Genomic DNA, 19,086 nt, shown 5'->3' on the forward strand with positions numbered 1-19,086 from the left:
CTACTATTCAACAAAACATATATCACGTGTAACTACAGTACATGATGTACAATCGGCTGATATAAAAAAAAAAAAAAAACTACACCTTTAAAAAAAAAAACCGAAAATAATACACCTTGGACAAGTATTAGCCTTGTTGGCGCGCTTCGTTGCCAGGCGAAATTATTTATTTTTATAAAAAATAATATATAGGTATTGAAATAGGATAAAAAAAAACATAAAAGTTTGTTTATGAAAAATATGTAGCAACGCTTATTAGGGCCAAACTAATACGGGATATTTTGTTAAATTTACGGTTTAGATTATATGACTGAAATAACCCGATAAAAAAAATAATTATAAAGTTTTTTAAAATATATATATATATATATATTAATTTTTTAAACACATGCCTCAAGTTATTGGAAATGGAGTACCCAATATAGAAAAATCATAAAGTTCAATTCCCAATAAATTAAATATTAAATTATTAAAAAAAATCATACAAAAATAATTTAAAAATAGCAATTCATAAAATGAGAATCAAAATCATTATTACTACTATTATTGATAAATAATATAATCATTGTTATTATTATCAATATTGTTATTTATATTATTATTAAAATTACTATCATTATTATTATTGTTGGAGGTGGTGGTGTCATCGTTGTCACGACCATTGTTATTGTTGTTGCTACTACTGCTAAAATTATCATTAATAATAATAATAATAATAATAATAATAATAATAATTGCAATCTTATTAGTATTATTACTATTTTTACAACTATTTCTACTGTTATCTTCATGATCATTATTATTATTACTGTTATTATTATTATTTTTATTGTCATCACTATTTTTCTTCTCCCTTGTATTATTATTGTTGTTATTGTTATTGTTGTTGCTGCTGCTACTATTATTATTATCATTACCACTATTATCATAATCATTATAATTATTATCATCACCACAACTATTATCATTGTAACAAATTATTATTGTCATTGTTGTTACCATCATCATCATCAAAATCACAATTATTATCACCACTATCACCATCATAATAAATTATTGTTATTACTATTATTATTATTATCACTATTAGTATCATTTTTTTTTATTATTGCAGTGAACAATGGAGAATTGTTATCATCATCGCAACTATTAATATCATCACTATTGTCATTACTGTTTTTATTACCACTACTATCACTATCACTATCACTACTATTACTATTAGTATTGTTGTTACTACCACTACCACCACTGTTATTACTATCATCATCACTAACTTTATTATTATTATTATCATCATTATTATTATCATCATTGTTGTCGTCGTCATCATCATCATCATTACTATCATTAATAATATTATTATCATCATCATTGTTATTATTATTACTATTATCATTATTTTTATCATCATCAATATTTTTATCATTTTCATTATTGTTTCTATTATTATTATTGAAAAAATAAAAACCTTAAACTTGATTTGAAGGATAAAATCAAAAACTATAAAAACTTTAACAAAAAAGTAAGGGAAAAGAATAAGAAATCAAAAGAAGAGAGATCAAACTTAAATTATTATTATTCTCATTGAAAAAAAATCATAAACTTAATTTAAAAGATAAAATTGAAAGCAATAAAAACTTTGACAAGAGGAGGATAAAGGAAAAAAAAAATTAAAAGTAGAAGGACCGAATTGAAACATCTTACATATACAAATTAGAAACCAATGGTTAAATTGAAAACAAATAAAACTTTAACAAAAGAGAAAATGATAAAAATGCTAAAACCAAAACTAAAAGGACTGAATTTTAAAAAACCATTAAAAATGAGAATCATAGTGCTTTTTCGGGGGTAGAAGAAAGAAACGAAGGGAAAAAATGGGGCAACTAGCTATAAACCGGTGACATTTTAATTGTACACAGCCACCTAATATGGAATAGAAGACGGCGATGAATAAAATAATACGACAAAAATCTATTTTTTACTATTGGGAGCCTCCACACACGCTGCCCATAGTACACGGAGGCTTCCACGTGCCATCAGCTTTTTCCAATAAAAAAATAATATTTTAATGTTAAATGGCAACACTACTCTCAACCAAATTAACAATTAACAAAAACAATTTGAGACAAAAAGACCCTAATATCCCTTACCCAAATGAATTAATGTTTTTTTGGATATAAGGGTACATGTATAATTGTATTGTGTATTAAAAATAAAAATACACAAATACTCCTACTCGAAACAATTGATTTTTTTTTTTACTCTTGAGAGTATTTTGGTTATTTTAATGTTAATTAAAATGTTGAATATATAAAAATACCTTTAAAAAAATTAAGAATTACCAAAGCATCGTCCGAAAATATCAAAACACTCCTAATTCAAAGGCATCCAATGTTTTTAGCGAGATCATATAAATCAGTAGTAAATAGTGAAATGTCTCTATAGCTATAATAAAATTATATTTCCAATAATGATTTCTAAAGAAAAAGATCAACTCATAATTTCTTTTAAGTCTTATTTTATTTTTATTTTTATACTCCAGTTTCCATAGCAATAATTTAGCAATACTTTATTTGTTTTCCCAATTTAAAAATACCAAAATCAGTAATTATACCAGGCAAATTATTGTTGGCAGAGCACACTACGGCTCTCTACAAAACAAATTAATGGAGCCTTTGCATTGCATGAACAAATTACATCATGGCTTGGTGGTGAGCTTGTTGGTTTTTGAAGATTAGAGTCCAACATTTTTGTAAGTTTTGGAATATTTATAAGCGACAATATGCGGAGGAGTACCGATTGGTAATTAACAAAACATTGTAGGATATGGCTAAATTATTATAGCTGCCTTTCAAAATATTATTTATTGAAATAATATTTTTTTTTCTTTTTCAAATGAACTCTTTAATAACTCAATTTATTTTTATTTTTTCTTTTCAATTTAATCTCTCATTATTTTGGAAACATAATTAGTAATTTTTCTGATTTTTTATGTCAGGTTATATATTTGTTTTATAGATTTTGTTTTTCCCCCTCAATTTAAACATTAGAAACTTATAATTTGTTGGAAGTGGGATTTTATAATTTTTTTATTTGCTTTATATAAATTTATCCTAATCTCATGATCTAGGTTGCGGGTTTAATAAGTTAACTCATGTTGTTTTTTACTTGGGCTACTTTTTCTAATTTATATTTTCTCATTCATATTTTAACATTGAATTAATTAGAAATTGAGCTTTTTAATTTTTTTTATTTTTTTTCTATGAGATTATCATGATCTCGTGGCTCAGGTTACGGATTTGGCAGGTTGACTTTGTTTATTTTTAACTAATTTGTTTTTCAATCTCACCATCCAACAATCTAAACTTTCTTTTTATATTATTTTTCAATTTCTTCTTTTAGTATTGGGTTATTTCAAAATTGAGCTTCATAATTTTTTTCAACTTGTTTTATGTGGAGTTATCTCTGCCGCGGGTATTTATTTGTTTCTTTTGATTTCAACCTTCAACATTAGATTCGTTGAAAATGGAGCTTCATAATTTTTTTATTTGTTTTTATGAAGTTATCCTGGTCTCATGATCCGGGTCACAAGTTTAACAAGTTGGCCTGAGTTGACTTAGATTGTTATTTTTAAAAAAAATATTAATTTTTTTATTTCATCCTTCAACATTGGGTTAGTTGAAAATTGAGTTTCATATTTTTTTTAGACTTTCTTTATGTGAGGTTATTTCAGTCTCATGACCGGAATTGCGGGTCCGACATGTTAACTTGGGTTGACTCAATAGTTTGTTTATTTATTTATTTATTTTTACTTTCATCTTTTAATATTGGATTGATTAGGAATTGATCTTCATAATTTATTTTGATTTTACTTCTACAGGGTTATCACGATTTCATGATCTGAGTCGTAGATTTGACAAGTTAACCTTGATCAATCTAATATGTTACAGTCTCAATTTTTAATAAAAAAATATCATCTAATATATTGTTATATCGATATTTAAAAAAATATCATCCAGTATGTATTATAATTTAAGTTTATAATTAAATTTTTTATTATAAAAAACATTATAACTTTTTTATGTCAAGAAAAAATTGATGTAACTCGCAATACTGTGGAATACAATTCAATATCCACGAGAGGCCGAGTGTGTAGCAACTGTCTGGAGATACAACACGTGACTGGTTTAGCAGTTAATTTTTGAAGTATTTTTGTATAATTAACATGTAAAAATATATAATAAGTGAAAATTCAATTTTAATTGATCCGGTAGTAAATTGACTACAGAATTCAAGTAATTAATACAGCATATTTTCATATAATTAGCATGTTCTGAGCAATCAATACATGCATTCATTTGAACACTTCTAACTCATGCGAGAGTAACCTGATTATTAAATCATTTTTAACATTTTTATCATACGACAGCAAAAGTGTGCAGTTTTTATATATATATATATATATATATATATATATATATATATATATATATATTCATACTCCAAACCCATCATCTAGAACCTTTAAATATAATTATTATAATGTTACAGACAAAAAAAAACAGAAAACCTTAAAAACCTCTAATATATATCAGATTAAATAAATAACATGATCTTGTTCTTATAAAATAATCATTCAATCAACACCAAACCACCATCTCGCCATCACCGTCGTCACCACCACTGGTGCTTGCCATTATTGATATACTCACTATTAGTGTCCCATTGTTACTTCTCCCTCTACCTTCATTGTTTTTACCTTCTTCTTATGGACTTAACTACCATTTAAAACACCAGCTTATAAAAATTATGTATAGGAAAAGATATGTGCCAGTGCTGAGCTATATATCGCGATCTGAAATATACCACCATGAAAGCTGGCCTTTTTGTGTGAGAGAAGCACAAAAGCATGCATGAGAAGGAGAAGCACGTACTGATTTCACTATGCAACTTATTTATTAACCTCGCGGCAGGATGCATGGGTCTCGAATACCAGAACAGAGCCTAGATGCACGAGCAAGCTTCGAGAGGTTCTTAACTCCATGGTGTGTGGGCTTGAGTTTTTCTCGTCTCAAGTCTAACATGGGATTTCCAATGCCACCACTATCTTGATTCAAGAAATCTACCAGTCTTCGTTGCTAGTCACACTTTTGTCTGCCATTTTCATGTCCTTTCTTGTCTCCTGCCTGAGCATTCTCTTATCGTGGCGCTACGTCTTGATACACTCCTACAGGATATCATGCCCATATGAGGGTCTCGTCGAAAGGGAAGTGGCTTTGGGAAAACCAGAATATGATTGTACGAAATTTGCCATGTCATTGCTATTGCAATCATAAAGAAACTGGGAGGTGAGGCGAAGATACTGGGCGTTGTACAACATCTCATATTTTATTATAGATTGAAGCAATGTTTTTTTTTTTATATTCCCAATTTTTTTTCTCTCATTTTCATTGAGTTCTTGAATTTCAAAATTAAAAGACAATTGCTTTAGGAACAAAATTAAAAAAAAAAAAATAGAATACCAAGGTGGAAAAGACAATGAAAATAGGTGGCATGTTCAAAATTTAGCATGAAAAGTTCAATTTAGTCCTTTAATTTTCTAAATTATACACTTTCAAACCCTTGACTTTTCGAAATTCAATTTTGATATAATTTTTTTTTTTAATTTTCAGTCTTTGACTTAAGGAGGGGAGAGAGGGTCTGGTGGTAATAGAGAAAGAAAATTACGGCTGACACTGATTTTGATCATCAAAATGATCAATTTTTGTTTTGTTTTATTTTTTTTGAAGTTACAAGTGAGTTAATCAAGTTCTATATGGTGTTTTTTGTGTTCTGAGTAATAAATAAGTTGAAAATCGAGGTTTTAAGCTAAAACCCTCAACCTTGATTTTCTGGTTACCCTCTCGTCATCGGTTGTAAACAACATGTTATTTGTGCTATTTTTATTTTTTTTTAAAACAAGGGACAAAATTAAGAGGCAATTGCTTTAGGGACAATTTTTTTAAAAAAAAGTATATCAAGGTGGAAAAGACAATGAAAATAGGTGGTTAATTCAAAATTTAGCATGAAAAGTTCAATTTAGTCCTCTAATTTTCTAAATTATACATTTTCAAACCCTTGACTTTTTGAAATTCAATTTTGATACAATTTTTTTTTTAATTTTTAATTTCTGATTTAAGAAGGGGAGAGAGGGTTTGGTAGTAGAAAAAAAAAGTCACGGTTGACGCCGATTTTGATCATCAAAATAATTGATTATTGATTTTTTTTATGCTACAAGTAGGTTAATCAAGGTCTATACTGTGTTTTATGTGTTTTGAGTAATAAATGAGTTGAAAATCGAGGTTTTAGGCTAAAAACCTTCTACCTTGATTTTCTGGTGACCCTCTAGTCGTCAGTTGTAGACAACATGTTGTTTGTGCTATTTTTATTTTAAAAAAATAAGGGCAAAGAATATATTGTTTGCCCTTTTAAATTACAAAAAAAATTAAGAGGCATGGTGCACTGGCCAAGCCTCTTATTTTTGGGTCAGGCCTGAAGGGCTCAAGCATGAATGACTCAAGCATGCGTCTAACCTTTTTTCTTTTCTCCTTCTCACTGTACCCTATAATCTTTTTGTTTTTTTAATATTTTTTGTCATTTAATGTATTTTCATGTTTTAATATTTTTTTAAAAAAATATAATTTTATTATTTATTATCAATGATTTATTTTTTTAATCGAGCAGTGTTTTTTTATCAATTTTATGCTATAACATTGAGTTAATTGAGAATTGAAAAACTTAGGATTATCCCTGTAGATTTCACAAGTTAACCATTGTTTTAATATGCAATAAATTTTGAAATCAAGATTAAATCTTTTTCACTGAAAAACAAGTTAACGATTCTTAGGTATTTTTTTTTTTGGCATTCGAAATAAATCTTGATCTCACCTGCGGTATACTAGGCGAGCTCCAACAGAGGTTACAGTAATTTGACGTGAAGAATACCTTAAGCTGGACATTATAACTGCTAAACAATAGCAGTAGCCATTTTTAAAGTAGAATGGTAGAGATTTTACTATCTTCTGGTAAAAATAAATAAATAAATAGACGGGAAAGGAGGGTGCTGTGCTCTCAAGCAAGTGTCGATTACATTAGGCTTCCTCTGCATTCTGAACAACAATGGTAAAAAAAAAAAAATAGTTTAATTCCAAGTTAAATAAATAAAGATGGAACCATATTGCCATTTTCCTTTTGGGTTCGAAATAGTATTTTATGCTGTTAAATTGTCAGATCAATAATTTACTTATATTATATAGTCTACTATATAGCTTGTATATGCTGTAGTGTTCCCCATTTCCTCCACATGAATTCATGGACCACAGGCACTACACTTGCCCCCTCCCCTCCGATGTCCGATCTCTTTTCTCTTGCTTACATATGTAGCCGGACCGGACGGCCTTTTTCAGGCGAAAAAACCATTGAAAAGGACAGGCACCCACCCTCTTGAGAGAGCTTGCGATGACGGGTGCCGTGCATGCCCTAACTGGGCCCAGTCCTGCCTTTCTAAAAGTTTGCAGGGAGGAGAGCGTGAGCAGTAACTTGCATCCAATCAAGTGAAAAGAAAGTCTACTCGTATCCAAGCTTTTCATTTCCTATAGGATAAAGAAACTCGCCCATAAAGTTACATTTGCCAAAAGGAGATACTATGCAACAGTGCGAGGTTTAATTAATGTTCTGTCTCTTGTTTCTTTGTAATCCATGAGAATTGTTTTCGAACTTAAAAATTCTTTTAAAAAATATTAATATTAATTATATTTATACACAAAATTAAAACATATCAATATTTCACATTTTTTTTTTTTTACACATTGAAACTACTGATTTGTCATTTGAGGTCAATTTCAGTGAGCTAGGTTTTAGGGGAGTAAAGATTTTTTCCACGGAAACATTGGTCATTACGAGAAAGAACGAGGTTAAATAATATTTTTATATTTTCATTATACAGTGTGATTATCAATTAGACAAAAAACAAAAAAAACTTAGGTCAATGAGTTTTTTTAGCTTTTGACTTAATTTTTATATAGTTAAGTTTCATTGCTCTCAAAAATTAAAAAAAAATTATCTTTGACTTTAAAGTTCTTTTATCTTATGTCTTTTATATTTGATTATTTGATAGTTATCGGGTATCATTGAAGACAGAATAATAATTTAGCAAATAAAAAATAAAAAAATAGAAATGGAAGAACAATAACCTCCACCTTCGGACAATGTATGTGGTATTATTCGGTGGCCAAAACCTAGCTTTTAGGGCAACGATTGAAGCGTCTCGATGTCCTCTCCACTTAGAAACGGTGCTTGTTGCGTAAATGTGACCTATTTGGCACGTGTAGACCTTTTTTTCTTATCTTTTCCCTCACTCTGCTCGATTTTCATGTTGGTCATCCAAAAAATCAAATCAGCCCCTCATGTTATTATCCTTAAGATTTGGTTCATATTCTCTTGAATACATTTTTTTTATTTAGAATAATTAATGAAATTAAAGATTTTTTTCAATTTCATCCCTCATAGATTTTTCTTCATTTTTCCAATATGGTTCTCATTCTTTTGATTACTATTTTTTATTTCAAATAATTTTTGAATTTGTTTTTTTTTTTACACTTTAATCCTTGAGTTTTTTTCCTATAAAATGTAATATTTGTTTTTGTTATCATTGGTATTTTTTTTACCTTGCAATATTTTTTTACATTGATTTTTTTACTATTTCATCCTACAATATTTAATTGGTAGGATGTTTAGCTTCTTATTTGAGCTCGAGTCTAAAATTTTATGGCTTATGTTAACCCGAGTTTACAAAGTTCACCCAAGCTTCCTTGGTATTTTTTTCTCCTTTTTAAGCTCTTTTTTTTTTGGCTTTATCCTACAATATTTTGTTGTTTTTTTTAATTCATTTTCTATGAAATTTTTCAATCATTTTAGAAATAATATGGGTTGCCTCATTTTTTTTTTCTTGTTGTCTTTGTTAGATTTAGCTATTTTTAAAGGACTTTTGTCTTTAAATTAAATTGATTGATTGATTTTATCCTCCAACATTTAAATCTTCGAGTGTTGAGCTTTTAGGTTGAGCCTGGGTCGAGAATTTAATGACCTGTGAGTTTGAAAATTTAAACCGAGTTTATAAGGTTCACTCGGACTTGCTTGATTTTTTTCTTTTCTTAAGTTCAATTTTTTTTCCGATTTCATCCTCCAACGCTCTTTTTATTTGTTTTCTATATGATTTATCTATGTTTTTAAAATAACAAGGATTGCCTCACTAAAGGAAATTTATTTATTTAAATTAAATTAAATTTATTGGGTGGGTGTTGAGCTTCTTAGTTGAGCCAATGTATACAATTTAACGAGTTACGAGTTTGAAAGATTAACCTGAGTTTACGAGGTTCACCCAGGTTTACTTAGTTTTTTTCTTCTTTCTTAAGATCTTTTTTTTCCGGTTTCATTCACTAATGTTTTGTTTTTTTTTAATTCACTTTCTATGATTTTGTTTTTATTTTGAAAGTAACAAGAGTTAACTGGGATTTTTATTTTGGCCTTTGTTGAATCTATTTTTTTTTAAAAAAAATTTTGTTTTTTAATTAAATTAAATTAATTGCGTGAGTTAAGCAAGAGATGCTCATTTCATGGTGTTTTATTTTATTTACTTTTCAAATCAGTGCTCTTACAACACATGCAATTTCTTTTATTTACAAAATTCTTAGATTTTTTTACTCTTTTTAAAGCGTTGCTATCATATGATCATCTTTTTTTATACCGGTAAAAAATTAATTTGACCTACAACATAGCAGGATCATCTATCTAACATTAAAGCTAAAACTTATCAAACAAATTATTAAAATTGATTAAATACTGATACCGGTTGAATCATTAGATTTAAATTTAGAAAATTATTTTTATCAGATAGTGTAGGCTCTCTCAAAAACATACTGCTTGGGACCAACATGATCCTAAAATGATTGGCTAAAGTTTTGTGTATGCATAGGAATTGAATGTTATTACAAAGAGCATGTCAGGAAATATAGGCAGAGACAAAGGCAACAGGGGACCATCCTCATTTGCTCCCCTGGTTACCAGGAATGCTGCCGCCTCCTCCATTCCTCCATCTTCTACTGCTTTTGGCCTAAAAAGTGTATGCGCCACTATCCCACAGTGGCTGCTGCTGCAATTATTACTCTCTCATTTATTTATTTAATCCTACTAAGCTTTCAACTAGGAGAGCCCAATTGAATCTTGGTCTTGGGACATGAGTGCGTAAGGCGGACCCTGTCGTGTCCGGCTACTGTGGCGAATCGTGTTTCTGTGGCAACATGTCTTAGGAGAGTGGCCACTGGCTCTAGTATGCTTATATATATATATAAATGCAGTATTTATTGTGGTCTTAGATTCTAGGCAGCTTTATGTATTGACATTAACACTGCCATCAAGAATGTTCAAGCATAAAAATATTCGGTGATGCAGCCGATGTTCAAGTAAAATAACTACTCTATTTCCCAGATTTCCTATTGGGACTCCTGTTATTTTATTTCCCTAGTCCCCATGGTTTCACTTTTTTTTTTTTTTCGTTTCTGTCTATGTTTTGCTATAGCTACAAATTTGAAAGTATAAGCTAAAAACTATCTTAAAATCTTGATTAAAAAATACTAAAATTTATATATATATTAAAAATTATAATCATAAAAACCATTACAATATCAAACACACGAAAACTTCATTTGCTTGCGAGGTGCACGAGGCTCACCTGGCCAACAGACGCACTCCAGATCATGACCATCAGGACACAGTTGGGAACTGCACTTTTTTATCAAATAGTAACGAGTTTGTCCGACTATCTTTTGTTTTGCGCATGTTTATTGTTTTTTGTAATAGAGTAAGCGAGAGCTTCATGTCAGTTGCCCATGCGGGGACTAGAAGTTCTTGATCAAGCCCTGCGATTGTATAGGGTTTTTTCTGGACCCATTTATTCGCTATACTATAAAATAATAATGGGGCAATGATTCTGAAAAAAAAATCAATTCCCCTTGTTTTGGATTTGAAGCCCGAGAGCTGAGATTGGCACATGATTAGTTCCGATTGAGAAAAGAACACAACAAAAGTTGCATTGTTTTCTTTTGCGGTAAATAATATAATGAGAGATGTCTATGTCATAACACGCTGTATCAAACCCAATGTGAAGAAAAGACTGGAATCAAGGTCCATAGATTACAAGGGAGGGAAAATGCAGTCACATGCAGTATAGCAACGAAAACTCTTCTGCGCAATTTGCATTGAAGATTTACAAATAGTTGGTGCAGAAGAACTCTTTGAATGGTATGGTATATTATCACACACAAAGTTAATGAAGTGCAACTTTTACAGAGGATAATCCTTCTTTGAGCTTACGGAAGTAAGATTTATACCTCTGTGCTAAACCAAACAAGCCTAGAGTGCCCCCTGTGTGAAGCATCACCACTCGTGCACCCCCTTCCATTTCTTTCCTGCTAAGTTGTGTTGCCATTTCCCATGCAGCCAAAGTATACACAGGATCCACTAGAATACCAGTCTGCTGTGCAATTTGTTGGCATGTCTCTGTTTCTCCTTCCAAAACATTGCCAAATCTAACAGAGAGAGAAAGGCACGTCTCAAGTTGTTAACCAAAACAAATAATTCCAATTAAAATATATCCTGGATAGATCTTACACTGTATATGCCCATGACATCACAAATAAAGACTTAGTTCTCAGTCTACTTGAAAAAACACTTCCCTTCGGGGGACATTTATAACCCTTTTGCACTGATGTTAAACTAATAATTGTGAAGGCTACACTGCATGCAGGATCTCACAATTTATAAGTAGGTTACAATGAATAGCTGTGCAATTGTTACGGGCAACTCCTAAACAATGTTGCCAAATTACAGAAATAGTGAAACTAGCAGTAGAGACCATCAAGGAGGCTGAGTGATGCATACACTGAAATGAATAATAAAAAAAAGGCTCATCTTTTCTTACTCATTGGTCCAATGATAATTACTCAGTAAATATTATACAACCCAAGTCAATTTGTTTTTAATACGTTCTCTTTATCTCCTAGTTATCCCCCACATTGCATAAGAAACTTCATAATCTAATTCTTCTACCTCCAGATTAAAAACAAATGTCAGTTCTCTCTTTATTTCTTCGCTTCTGAATTTTGCATGGATATTATAACTAGAATGTTTTTTACCGAACCTTATTATTACAATTCTGCGCATATATAATTGCTACTCAAATGAAAATTTCCTACACTGAAAAATCATATCTTAAAGAACAACGTTCCGTGCTTCACAAAGGGTAAACACTTGGTTACATAGATTTTAAGGGCAACAAAAAAATGGAAACATTAAGTTTGAAAGAGCAAAAAAAGATAAGCACATTACGCACTTTCTCTGATGGCAGCGTGCGACCCAATGAACAACTCCATCTACTTCATTTAAGCAATGGTCAGTAAGATGAAAACCAAATCTTGTCCTGAAATCAGAAATTAATTTTTGCTCTTGTTGTCTGTATGCATCAATTGTATCAGCCAACATGACTGCAGTTACCTCCCATGGGAGCCTGAGAGGTCACCAAAATAGTTAAGAGTGTTGTGCATGGTCAAATAAAACTCAATCCCTGGGAGTGGTAGGTAACACAATCATTCAAATATTTAGTCAGGTCAATTGAAGGCTTTAATAGAAACTGGAACATACCCTAAACATTGGGCTCCAATTCCCAAACCGATGGCTGTTGTTCCAGTGCCAGCATCTACAACCAGCTTTATCTGTCTCTCTTTTCCAAGTAAATGACTCTGGCACAGATACTGCACTAGGCGAATGACACCTATAAGAAAGAATCACGTTAAATAAGCCATTGTTGGAAGCACTAGCAACTGCATCAACGACAAGTTCCAAATGACAATATAGAAATAATAAAAAATAGTGCATTCTTAATCAAAGGGAACCTATGGTCTCTTAAATCATTAAGCAAATAGATATTATGCACATTGTCAATCCTTGGTATACAGCCCAGAGCAGCAAAGAACAATCTAGAGACCATGAGGATATTGGCAAAGTTTAATGCACAGCTAAACCTTTCAAAGTCACGGCAATCCATAAGAACCATGAACATCTTTCTGGTGGTTCTCCTTGACCTTCATCAACAGCCAGTCAGTTCAAAAGTGCATAAAATAGGCCTTAGGTAAAACACCTTGAGATTCTTTGAGACAAGCATGTCAATTAAACATTGTGCTTCATCTATTACAATATAAGAGCATTAACAGAGAGTAACTCAGAATCCTCAACATGATACCCAGATAAGAAGATCCCACGAGCCTGGGTAGTAGTGCGTCATGGGCATGATTACCAAGGATCTAGATTTCCAACCTGTCTTTGTGCTTACTCCCTAAAAGCTAACAATTACCCACCAAGAGAAAAGGATTTCTCAGCAAGTATGCCTTCACGTACATATACAGAAACAGGATTTCCACCTTACCTAGTAATGCTACAACATCCCCTGCTCCTTCATTGATGATTACGACCTTTCTTGGATGGTTCTCGGTGTTTCCATGAGCATCTATGTGCCCAGAGCTTGAAGTACTAGACTGGGCTGATAAAGATGACTCAAGGATGTCATTACAGCATAAAATATGGCCAGTGTTGCTTGCCACCAAATCAGCATGACTCTTCAGCATATTCATCCGATGGGCATAAATAGATCTAGGAACATAAGTGATATCTCCATATATTGTTGAAATTAGGTTATAACCCGTCAGAATTTCAGGCTGCTCTCCTCTCAGAAGCAAATGTGATTTTAGCCCTCTCTCAGCACATGAAACAGCTGTAAAATGCATATCTCACTAAGCCAAGCAAAATCTCATATTTACTTGTTAGAAATAGAAAATCCCATAAAACTCAGGCAAGTGTCTTATAGTCACTACAGCAAGAGATTACCTACCAACAGCTGCTGCGTGCGCACTTTGACAGCCTCCACATGTAACCTAGAAAAATGTCCCAGTTGAAAGTTATATGGTCTTCAAAGTCCCTAAAATTGAAGAGAGAATGGCTTGGTGAAGTCTACTGCATGCCATAATTCCCTAAAAACTACAGTGGGTGTTTACGTGCATGAGCTGAGATCCCTTGAGGTTGAATCTAACAAGGACAAGCCAATCATTGACATGACTAAAATGCAAAACCAGAAACCAGCTGCTCCAGAAAAATGCAAAACTACGCACATAATTCACAATAAAGGGGAGAAACCCAATTTCTAAAGCCAACAAAGAGAAGCCCTGCATTATAACATATAATCGCTATCCTATATCCTTAAGGAATGCAAGCTTACCACATCAGTCACAGAATAATCTACAAGGAGGGGGAGCAACGCATCTAGTTTTCTCGCTTTATTACCATTGACCAACGGATGCAACAAATCATCCCTTACAACATAGAAGAAAGGATCTTCACTGCCTTTCTCCATCAAGTCATCACCAAAATATGGTTTGGTATTGTTCAAAAAGGATAAGTTACCAGATGGTCCATCCCTATTTCGTCCTTGCGATAAAGAAAGCTTTATTTGGTGAATTTCAGTATCTGGGATATGTAACATCCATCTTCTATTAAGCACCTTTGACATTAACTCTTCATCGCTCAGTTTAACTTTAGGAAGACCCTGGAAATGAATGGAAAAAACATAATCTTTATATGATTAACACACCTCTCAACGGTTTACTTTAGCAAAGGAAAAGAAACCTTAGGCTTTAACCAATAAATTTACAGGAGTTTGTTTTGCAATCTTTCTAGAAAAAAAAACATGGAAGTAGAGCATACAGTCCCCGATTATTCCCTCTTCCCTTCTTCTTCTTCCCAACCCATAACAAAATATACTGTAAGAGAAAATCTAAGCAACAATGTAAAGTCTTTACTCACTAATCACTTGGGCTGGCTATAACATTTACAATTCATGAAAAAAAGAAAGAAATCTTCAACGAGGGAAAGAGAAAAGGAACCTGAGAATGACTTGAAAACTGAGCCGAGCAAAGCCCGGTTTTCATGGCCTTGATTGTTCTTATACTGCTTAAACCTTGTAGTTTCATTGCAGTGGCTGCCTGCCTGCCTCCAACTCTCAGTCTCTTTACACTCTACTCTCGCAGTCCTCCCTGAAGAAGAGAAGACAGGAATCGAAACTAATTTTCTGGCTTATGTTATGCCGTCGGGCCTTGCCTATCTGCGGGCTTCAGTCGAATAAATAATATACAAGTCCCTAAAGTTTTAAAATACTAATTACTCACTCCTCCAGGTTTCAGACTAACTATTTTATTATTTCTGATATTAAATGGACTAATCAATTGATTCCAAAACACAATAGGGACTAAGTTATAATTAACTCAGCTTCAGTCAAAAGAAGGAGAGGTAAAAAATTCCGCCAAGATACGATGTCGTAAGATGCATCGGCTCGAAAGCGTAGCTGTACATAACGATAAAATTAAGCAGACCCTGGGGTTTTAGCAGGGGTTTTCTTTCTCAATCTTAAAAATGTCGACGGCGGATTCCTTGTCGGCTTCTGGACGGAGCTCGGAGAAGCTGAGCCTTCCATCTCTCCAATCCAAAATGAAAATCGACCCAGAAGGTCACGAAAAGGATCTGGTCTGGTTTACAGCCAATTCAAGTCGGCTGTGGAGCTTTTTCAACACCAAGCAGCTCTCAATTTCTCCACAGAATGACCCCGCCATTGCCAAGCATCTCAGTGACCGCGCCACGTTTTTGGCTCATGTTACACCCTTTTACCCGAAGCAACTCGATGAGTTCCCCGCTCAACTCGCTGAGTTTCTCAAATCGTCTGCTCGGACTCTGCCTTCAGGTCTTCGGTATCATGATTCTAAAACGCTTATTCTACTGATTAACCGAAGAGCATACCCAACACCATTGTTACAAGTACTTTCAAATGTTTGAGTAAAGATAACACATGCGAAAGCCAATGGTTTAAATTAGTTAATAGCACAAGAAGTTCAACCATGGCAAAACCCTCGTCACTGATCAGTTCAATCCTCAATTTCCCAGCGAAGGATTTCTTATGGAAGTTCTTAGGCTCAGTATAAACTTGTATAGCAGGAGCTGCCTACGGAGCAATTTTACAAGGTGCTACTTTGGACATTCTAGAAGTTCATTGTCAGGCATCTCAAGTAATATAACAATAGTCAGGTTGAATTTATGTCCGACACATTACTTATCTCTAAACAGGCTGTTCTATCATACAAGTCCAGTCAAAACATTCTCTCTTTACTTTTTTGAATTGCCCATTAATTTGTGATTATTATTTTCTAATTTCGTGAATTTGATTGACATAATGTGTTTGTAGATGGTTGATATTAGTGAAAACACTAGCGTTATATATGGAGCTTCAAACACTGGGAAATAGGACATTGAGGAAATTGGCTTTTACTCATGTTGTTCATAGCATTAGGAGGATGAATAAGCAGCATAAAAATGAGGCTAACAATCGGGTCCTTCAAAATATCCTCTTTTCCATGCTGCAGGTTTGTAATTTTTTGCAGCCTGGACTATGATTTATCTTTGTGCTTTCGAAGGTTTGGACTGGTTGTTTTTTTAAAAAAAAAAATGTTCACGTAGCAAGATGATGAAGCATGAGCGAACAGAGCGCTTATTACACTATGTGAACTTCACTGAAGAAAGGTGCGGTTTGATAATAGAACATCATATTCAATTTGTATGGCATGTTTGATTCATCATCAAGGTCAGCTTTCTTTTCTTTTCTTTTGTTTTTTTTTTTTTTGGGGGGGGTTGTCATTTCTGCTTTCCAGTTTTTGAAATTTGATTGCGTCTGTCAGAATCATGATCGCTGCTGTCATTTCTCCTTGATTATGAGAAGATTGAAGATGATGATAGGGATGCTTCAAGTGGCGAAGATGATCCAAATCCTCAAACTGCTCAAGTTGTCATTAATGAAGAGTATGTATAAGGTCAGATACCCTATATTTTGTTTTTGGCGAAATTCTAGAGGCAGCCACTCGACAGTGACTAGCAACCTGTGCTATCATAATAGTCCATATGGCTAGTAACTTATTGCTAACTCGTTAAACATTTAGCTTGCCTAGAAGAAAATAGAAGAAAAAACAGAGCCACCAACATGAACATGAATCCCCAAGGTAACCCATCATCACTTTGGTCTTCTTACTCAATCTCTCCATCCACCCCAAAAAAACAGCACAACGGTATACGCAGAAGCCTAACATCACATGAAACCAAACACCCAAATCAGCCTTAACTTGTGTTTTCAAGTTCCAATTTATATGGTCAATGGTATATTACCCAACCTCACCCCTTTCTTGTTGGCAGAATTGGCATTGATGCACTGAAGGAGATGTTATGATTAATCGATTAAAGATTGAAAAATCATGGTTAGTTTACCATATTTTGTTGTTTTTTGTTCAAAATTCCAGGCATGCCATAAAGGTACAGTAGCTAGTAAGAAGAAAAAGAAAGCAACACTGCACCGTGTCATATGTAGCACGAAAAGGCAGCAAAGATTGTCATTGGAAAACAGCAATTCGAATTGTAATTCACTATTCAACCATCTAAAAAATGCACAGGTTTTTTCTCTTTGCCTATAATTTTACTCAGTGTAGTTCCACAGAAATTCTGAACATCTGTATGTGGGATAAAGAGATTTTAGAATTCCATTTTGCTTTCAGGGGTTTGCTGAGAAGTTATTTTGTCGCCTTCAGACTTCCAATGAATGTTTTGAGGTGATTATGAGATCTTGGCTTTGGAAGAGTTTGTGGTGTGCCCATTAGCATATGCACTTGCTTTTTTTCCCGACATGTTTTACAAATGGTTTTTGAGCTTATGTATCATATGTTGGGTATCACATATAATTATGCACGCGTGTCTGTGTATACCTTATTTTGAGTTCTGAAAAATAACTGGGAAGTAGGTTCATGGACAATGAGCAACAAGAATGAAGAAAATGTTGGAACACAAGGAGTTAATTTGAGATTCTGTTTTCCCAAAATGCTGCATTGGCTTGTATACTTTTCAGTTAAAATGAACATTTTTTATTGACGTCAATTTCTGTGTAAACTTCAGGTCCAGGAACCTACTTCCCAGTTATTTTATTGGATTTTTATCCTTTTCTTCGTTCTTCGGAAATATGTTCAGGTGTGGTCCTAGAATGAATGGAATTTATGCTGTGGCAGCAGAAAGATGGCCATGGCCTTTCTTACTTTTCCATTTTGATTGATTGAATTTAATGCTTTGATCGTAGTTTTCTCCCCTGCAAACTTACTCTGTCGGTCTTCATCTTCTTCTGCTAACTTCTGTATGATTCTCGGGCTCTCTTCCCTGCTCACTGTTTTGTTGTATCAGGTGCCTCCTGATGCAGTTGAGCCACTGTTCAAACAAATAGTAAATCAGTTTGTACATGATCGTTCGCGTCCCGAGGCATGCTTAGCAGCTGCTTTGTTATGATTTTATTGTGAAAGTGTAAACAGGTTGTTTCCGCTGACTCTGTTTGCTTGTTCCAGGCCATTTCTGTTGGACAAGAGAAAAGGAGAAAGCAGAACCGTTCTGGCGAGCAGTTCCGGGGGAAGAAAGCATGGAAATGATCAGAACCATGTATTAGCACGTCATGAAGCTTCTTTTTTATATAGACAGGAAGGATATGGCAACGTAAACTTGCTAATGAAAGCTTCTAGGTGATGCAGCTTGTTATCAGGGTTAAATTTGTTGATCATGGTATTAAAGCCAGGTGCCAAAATTGGTGCGACTTATTGTTGATCATCACAGTAGCTGGTTAGGGTTAAATTTATTTTTAATATTAATATATTAAAACAGTAAAAATAATATATATATAAGTTCAAGAAAAACTTTAAAATTTTCATAGACTGCGAATCTGCGATAAGCACCCAAGCTGATGATCAAGGACTCGGTCCAGTCCTTGAGTTTCCAAGAAAGGTCGGTCGTATGAGGTGTTGCCCCTCCCGAGAAAACATTTATCATGTCCTGAAATTTTGTTCGCCTTTCTCCAAGTGTCAACAACCTTGGAAT

At 33.1% G+C, this 19,086-nt stretch overlaps 2 protein-coding genes across 12 annotated transcripts; one reads left to right on the forward strand and one right to left on the reverse strand.

Annotated features, from left to right (window-relative positions):
- Positions 1 to 11,172: 11,172 nt before the first annotated feature.
- Positions 11,173 to 15,264, reverse strand: LOC7460732 (D-cysteine desulfhydrase 2, mitochondrial). Of its 2 annotated transcripts, XM_002314542.4 has the most exons (7): positions 15,030 to 15,264; positions 14,366 to 14,692; positions 13,982 to 14,024; positions 13,520 to 13,864; positions 12,739 to 12,868; positions 12,431 to 12,604; positions 11,173 to 11,627 (listed from the first exon to the last, which is right to left on the reverse strand). In XM_002314542.4, the coding sequence occupies exons 1-7, from the start codon at positions 15,114 to 15,116 to the stop codon at positions 11,366 to 11,368; spliced, it is 1,368 nt and encodes a 455-aa protein (XP_002314578.2). In that variant the 5' UTR covers positions 15,117 to 15,264; the 3' UTR covers positions 11,173 to 11,365. The 2 variants fall into 2 exon arrangements, with proteins under 2 accessions (XP_002314578.2, XP_024465083.1); XM_024609315.2 differs by lacking the exon at positions 15,030 to 15,264 and having other exon boundaries at positions 13,978 to 14,024; positions 14,366 to 14,514.
- A 153-nt stretch (positions 15,265 to 15,417) lies between these two features.
- On the forward strand, positions 15,418 to 18,865 carry LOC112323299 (uncharacterized). 10 transcript variants are annotated; one of them, XM_024609322.2, is made up of 7 exons: positions 15,419 to 16,556; positions 16,655 to 16,774; positions 16,869 to 17,000; positions 17,481 to 17,630; positions 17,733 to 17,786; positions 18,406 to 18,480; positions 18,564 to 18,865. In XM_024609322.2, the coding sequence occupies exons 3-7, from the start codon at positions 16,902 to 16,904 to the stop codon at positions 18,642 to 18,644; spliced, it is 459 nt and encodes a 152-aa protein (XP_024465090.1). In that variant the 5' UTR covers positions 15,419 to 16,556; positions 16,655 to 16,774; positions 16,869 to 16,901; the 3' UTR covers positions 18,645 to 18,865. The 10 variants fall into 10 exon arrangements, 6 of the variants coding, with proteins under 6 accessions (XP_024465090.1, XP_024465088.1, XP_024465084.1 ...); XM_024609316.2 differs by having other exon boundaries at positions 15,421 to 16,556; positions 16,651 to 16,774; positions 16,910 to 17,000; XM_024609318.2 differs by having other exon boundaries at positions 15,421 to 16,556; positions 16,910 to 17,000.
- The last annotated feature ends 221 nt before the right edge of the window (positions 18,866 to 19,086 follow it).

This window comes from Populus trichocarpa, chromosome 10 (genome assembly GCF_000002775.5).
Source record: "Populus trichocarpa isolate Nisqually-1 chromosome 10, P.trichocarpa_v4.1, whole genome shotgun sequence".
NCBI lineage: Eukaryota > Viridiplantae > Streptophyta > Magnoliopsida > Malpighiales > Salicaceae > Populus > Populus trichocarpa.

What these genes read in the sequence shown, in the direction of transcription:
- LOC7460732 (XM_002314542.4), bottom strand. Translation starts at nt 15,116, where the DNA reads ATGAAACTACAAGGTTTAAGCAGTATAAGAACAATCAAGGCCATGAAA. An exon ending in AGTTTTCAAGTCATTCTCAG is followed by an intron (nt 14,693 to 15,029) that starts GTTCCTTTTCTC and finishes ATTCATTTCCAG; the next exon opens with GGTCTTCCTAAAGTTAAACT. An exon ending in ATTGGAGCCCAATGTTTAGG is followed by an intron (nt 12,605 to 12,738) that starts GTATGTTCCAGT and finishes GTGACCTCTCAG; the next exon opens with GCTCCCATGGGAGGTAACTG.
- LOC112323299 (XM_024609316.2), top strand. Translation starts at nt 16,755, where the DNA reads ATGTTTGATTCATCATCAAG. An exon ending in CTTCCAATGAATGTTTTGAG is followed by an intron (nt 17,787 to 18,405) that starts GTGATTATGAGA and finishes TTGTTGTATCAG; the next exon opens with GTGCCTCCTGATGCAGTTGA. An exon ending in ATGATCGTTCGCGTCCCGAG is followed by an intron (nt 18,481 to 18,563) that starts GCATGCTTAGCA and finishes TGCTTGTTCCAG; the next exon opens with GCCATTTCTGTTGGACAAGA.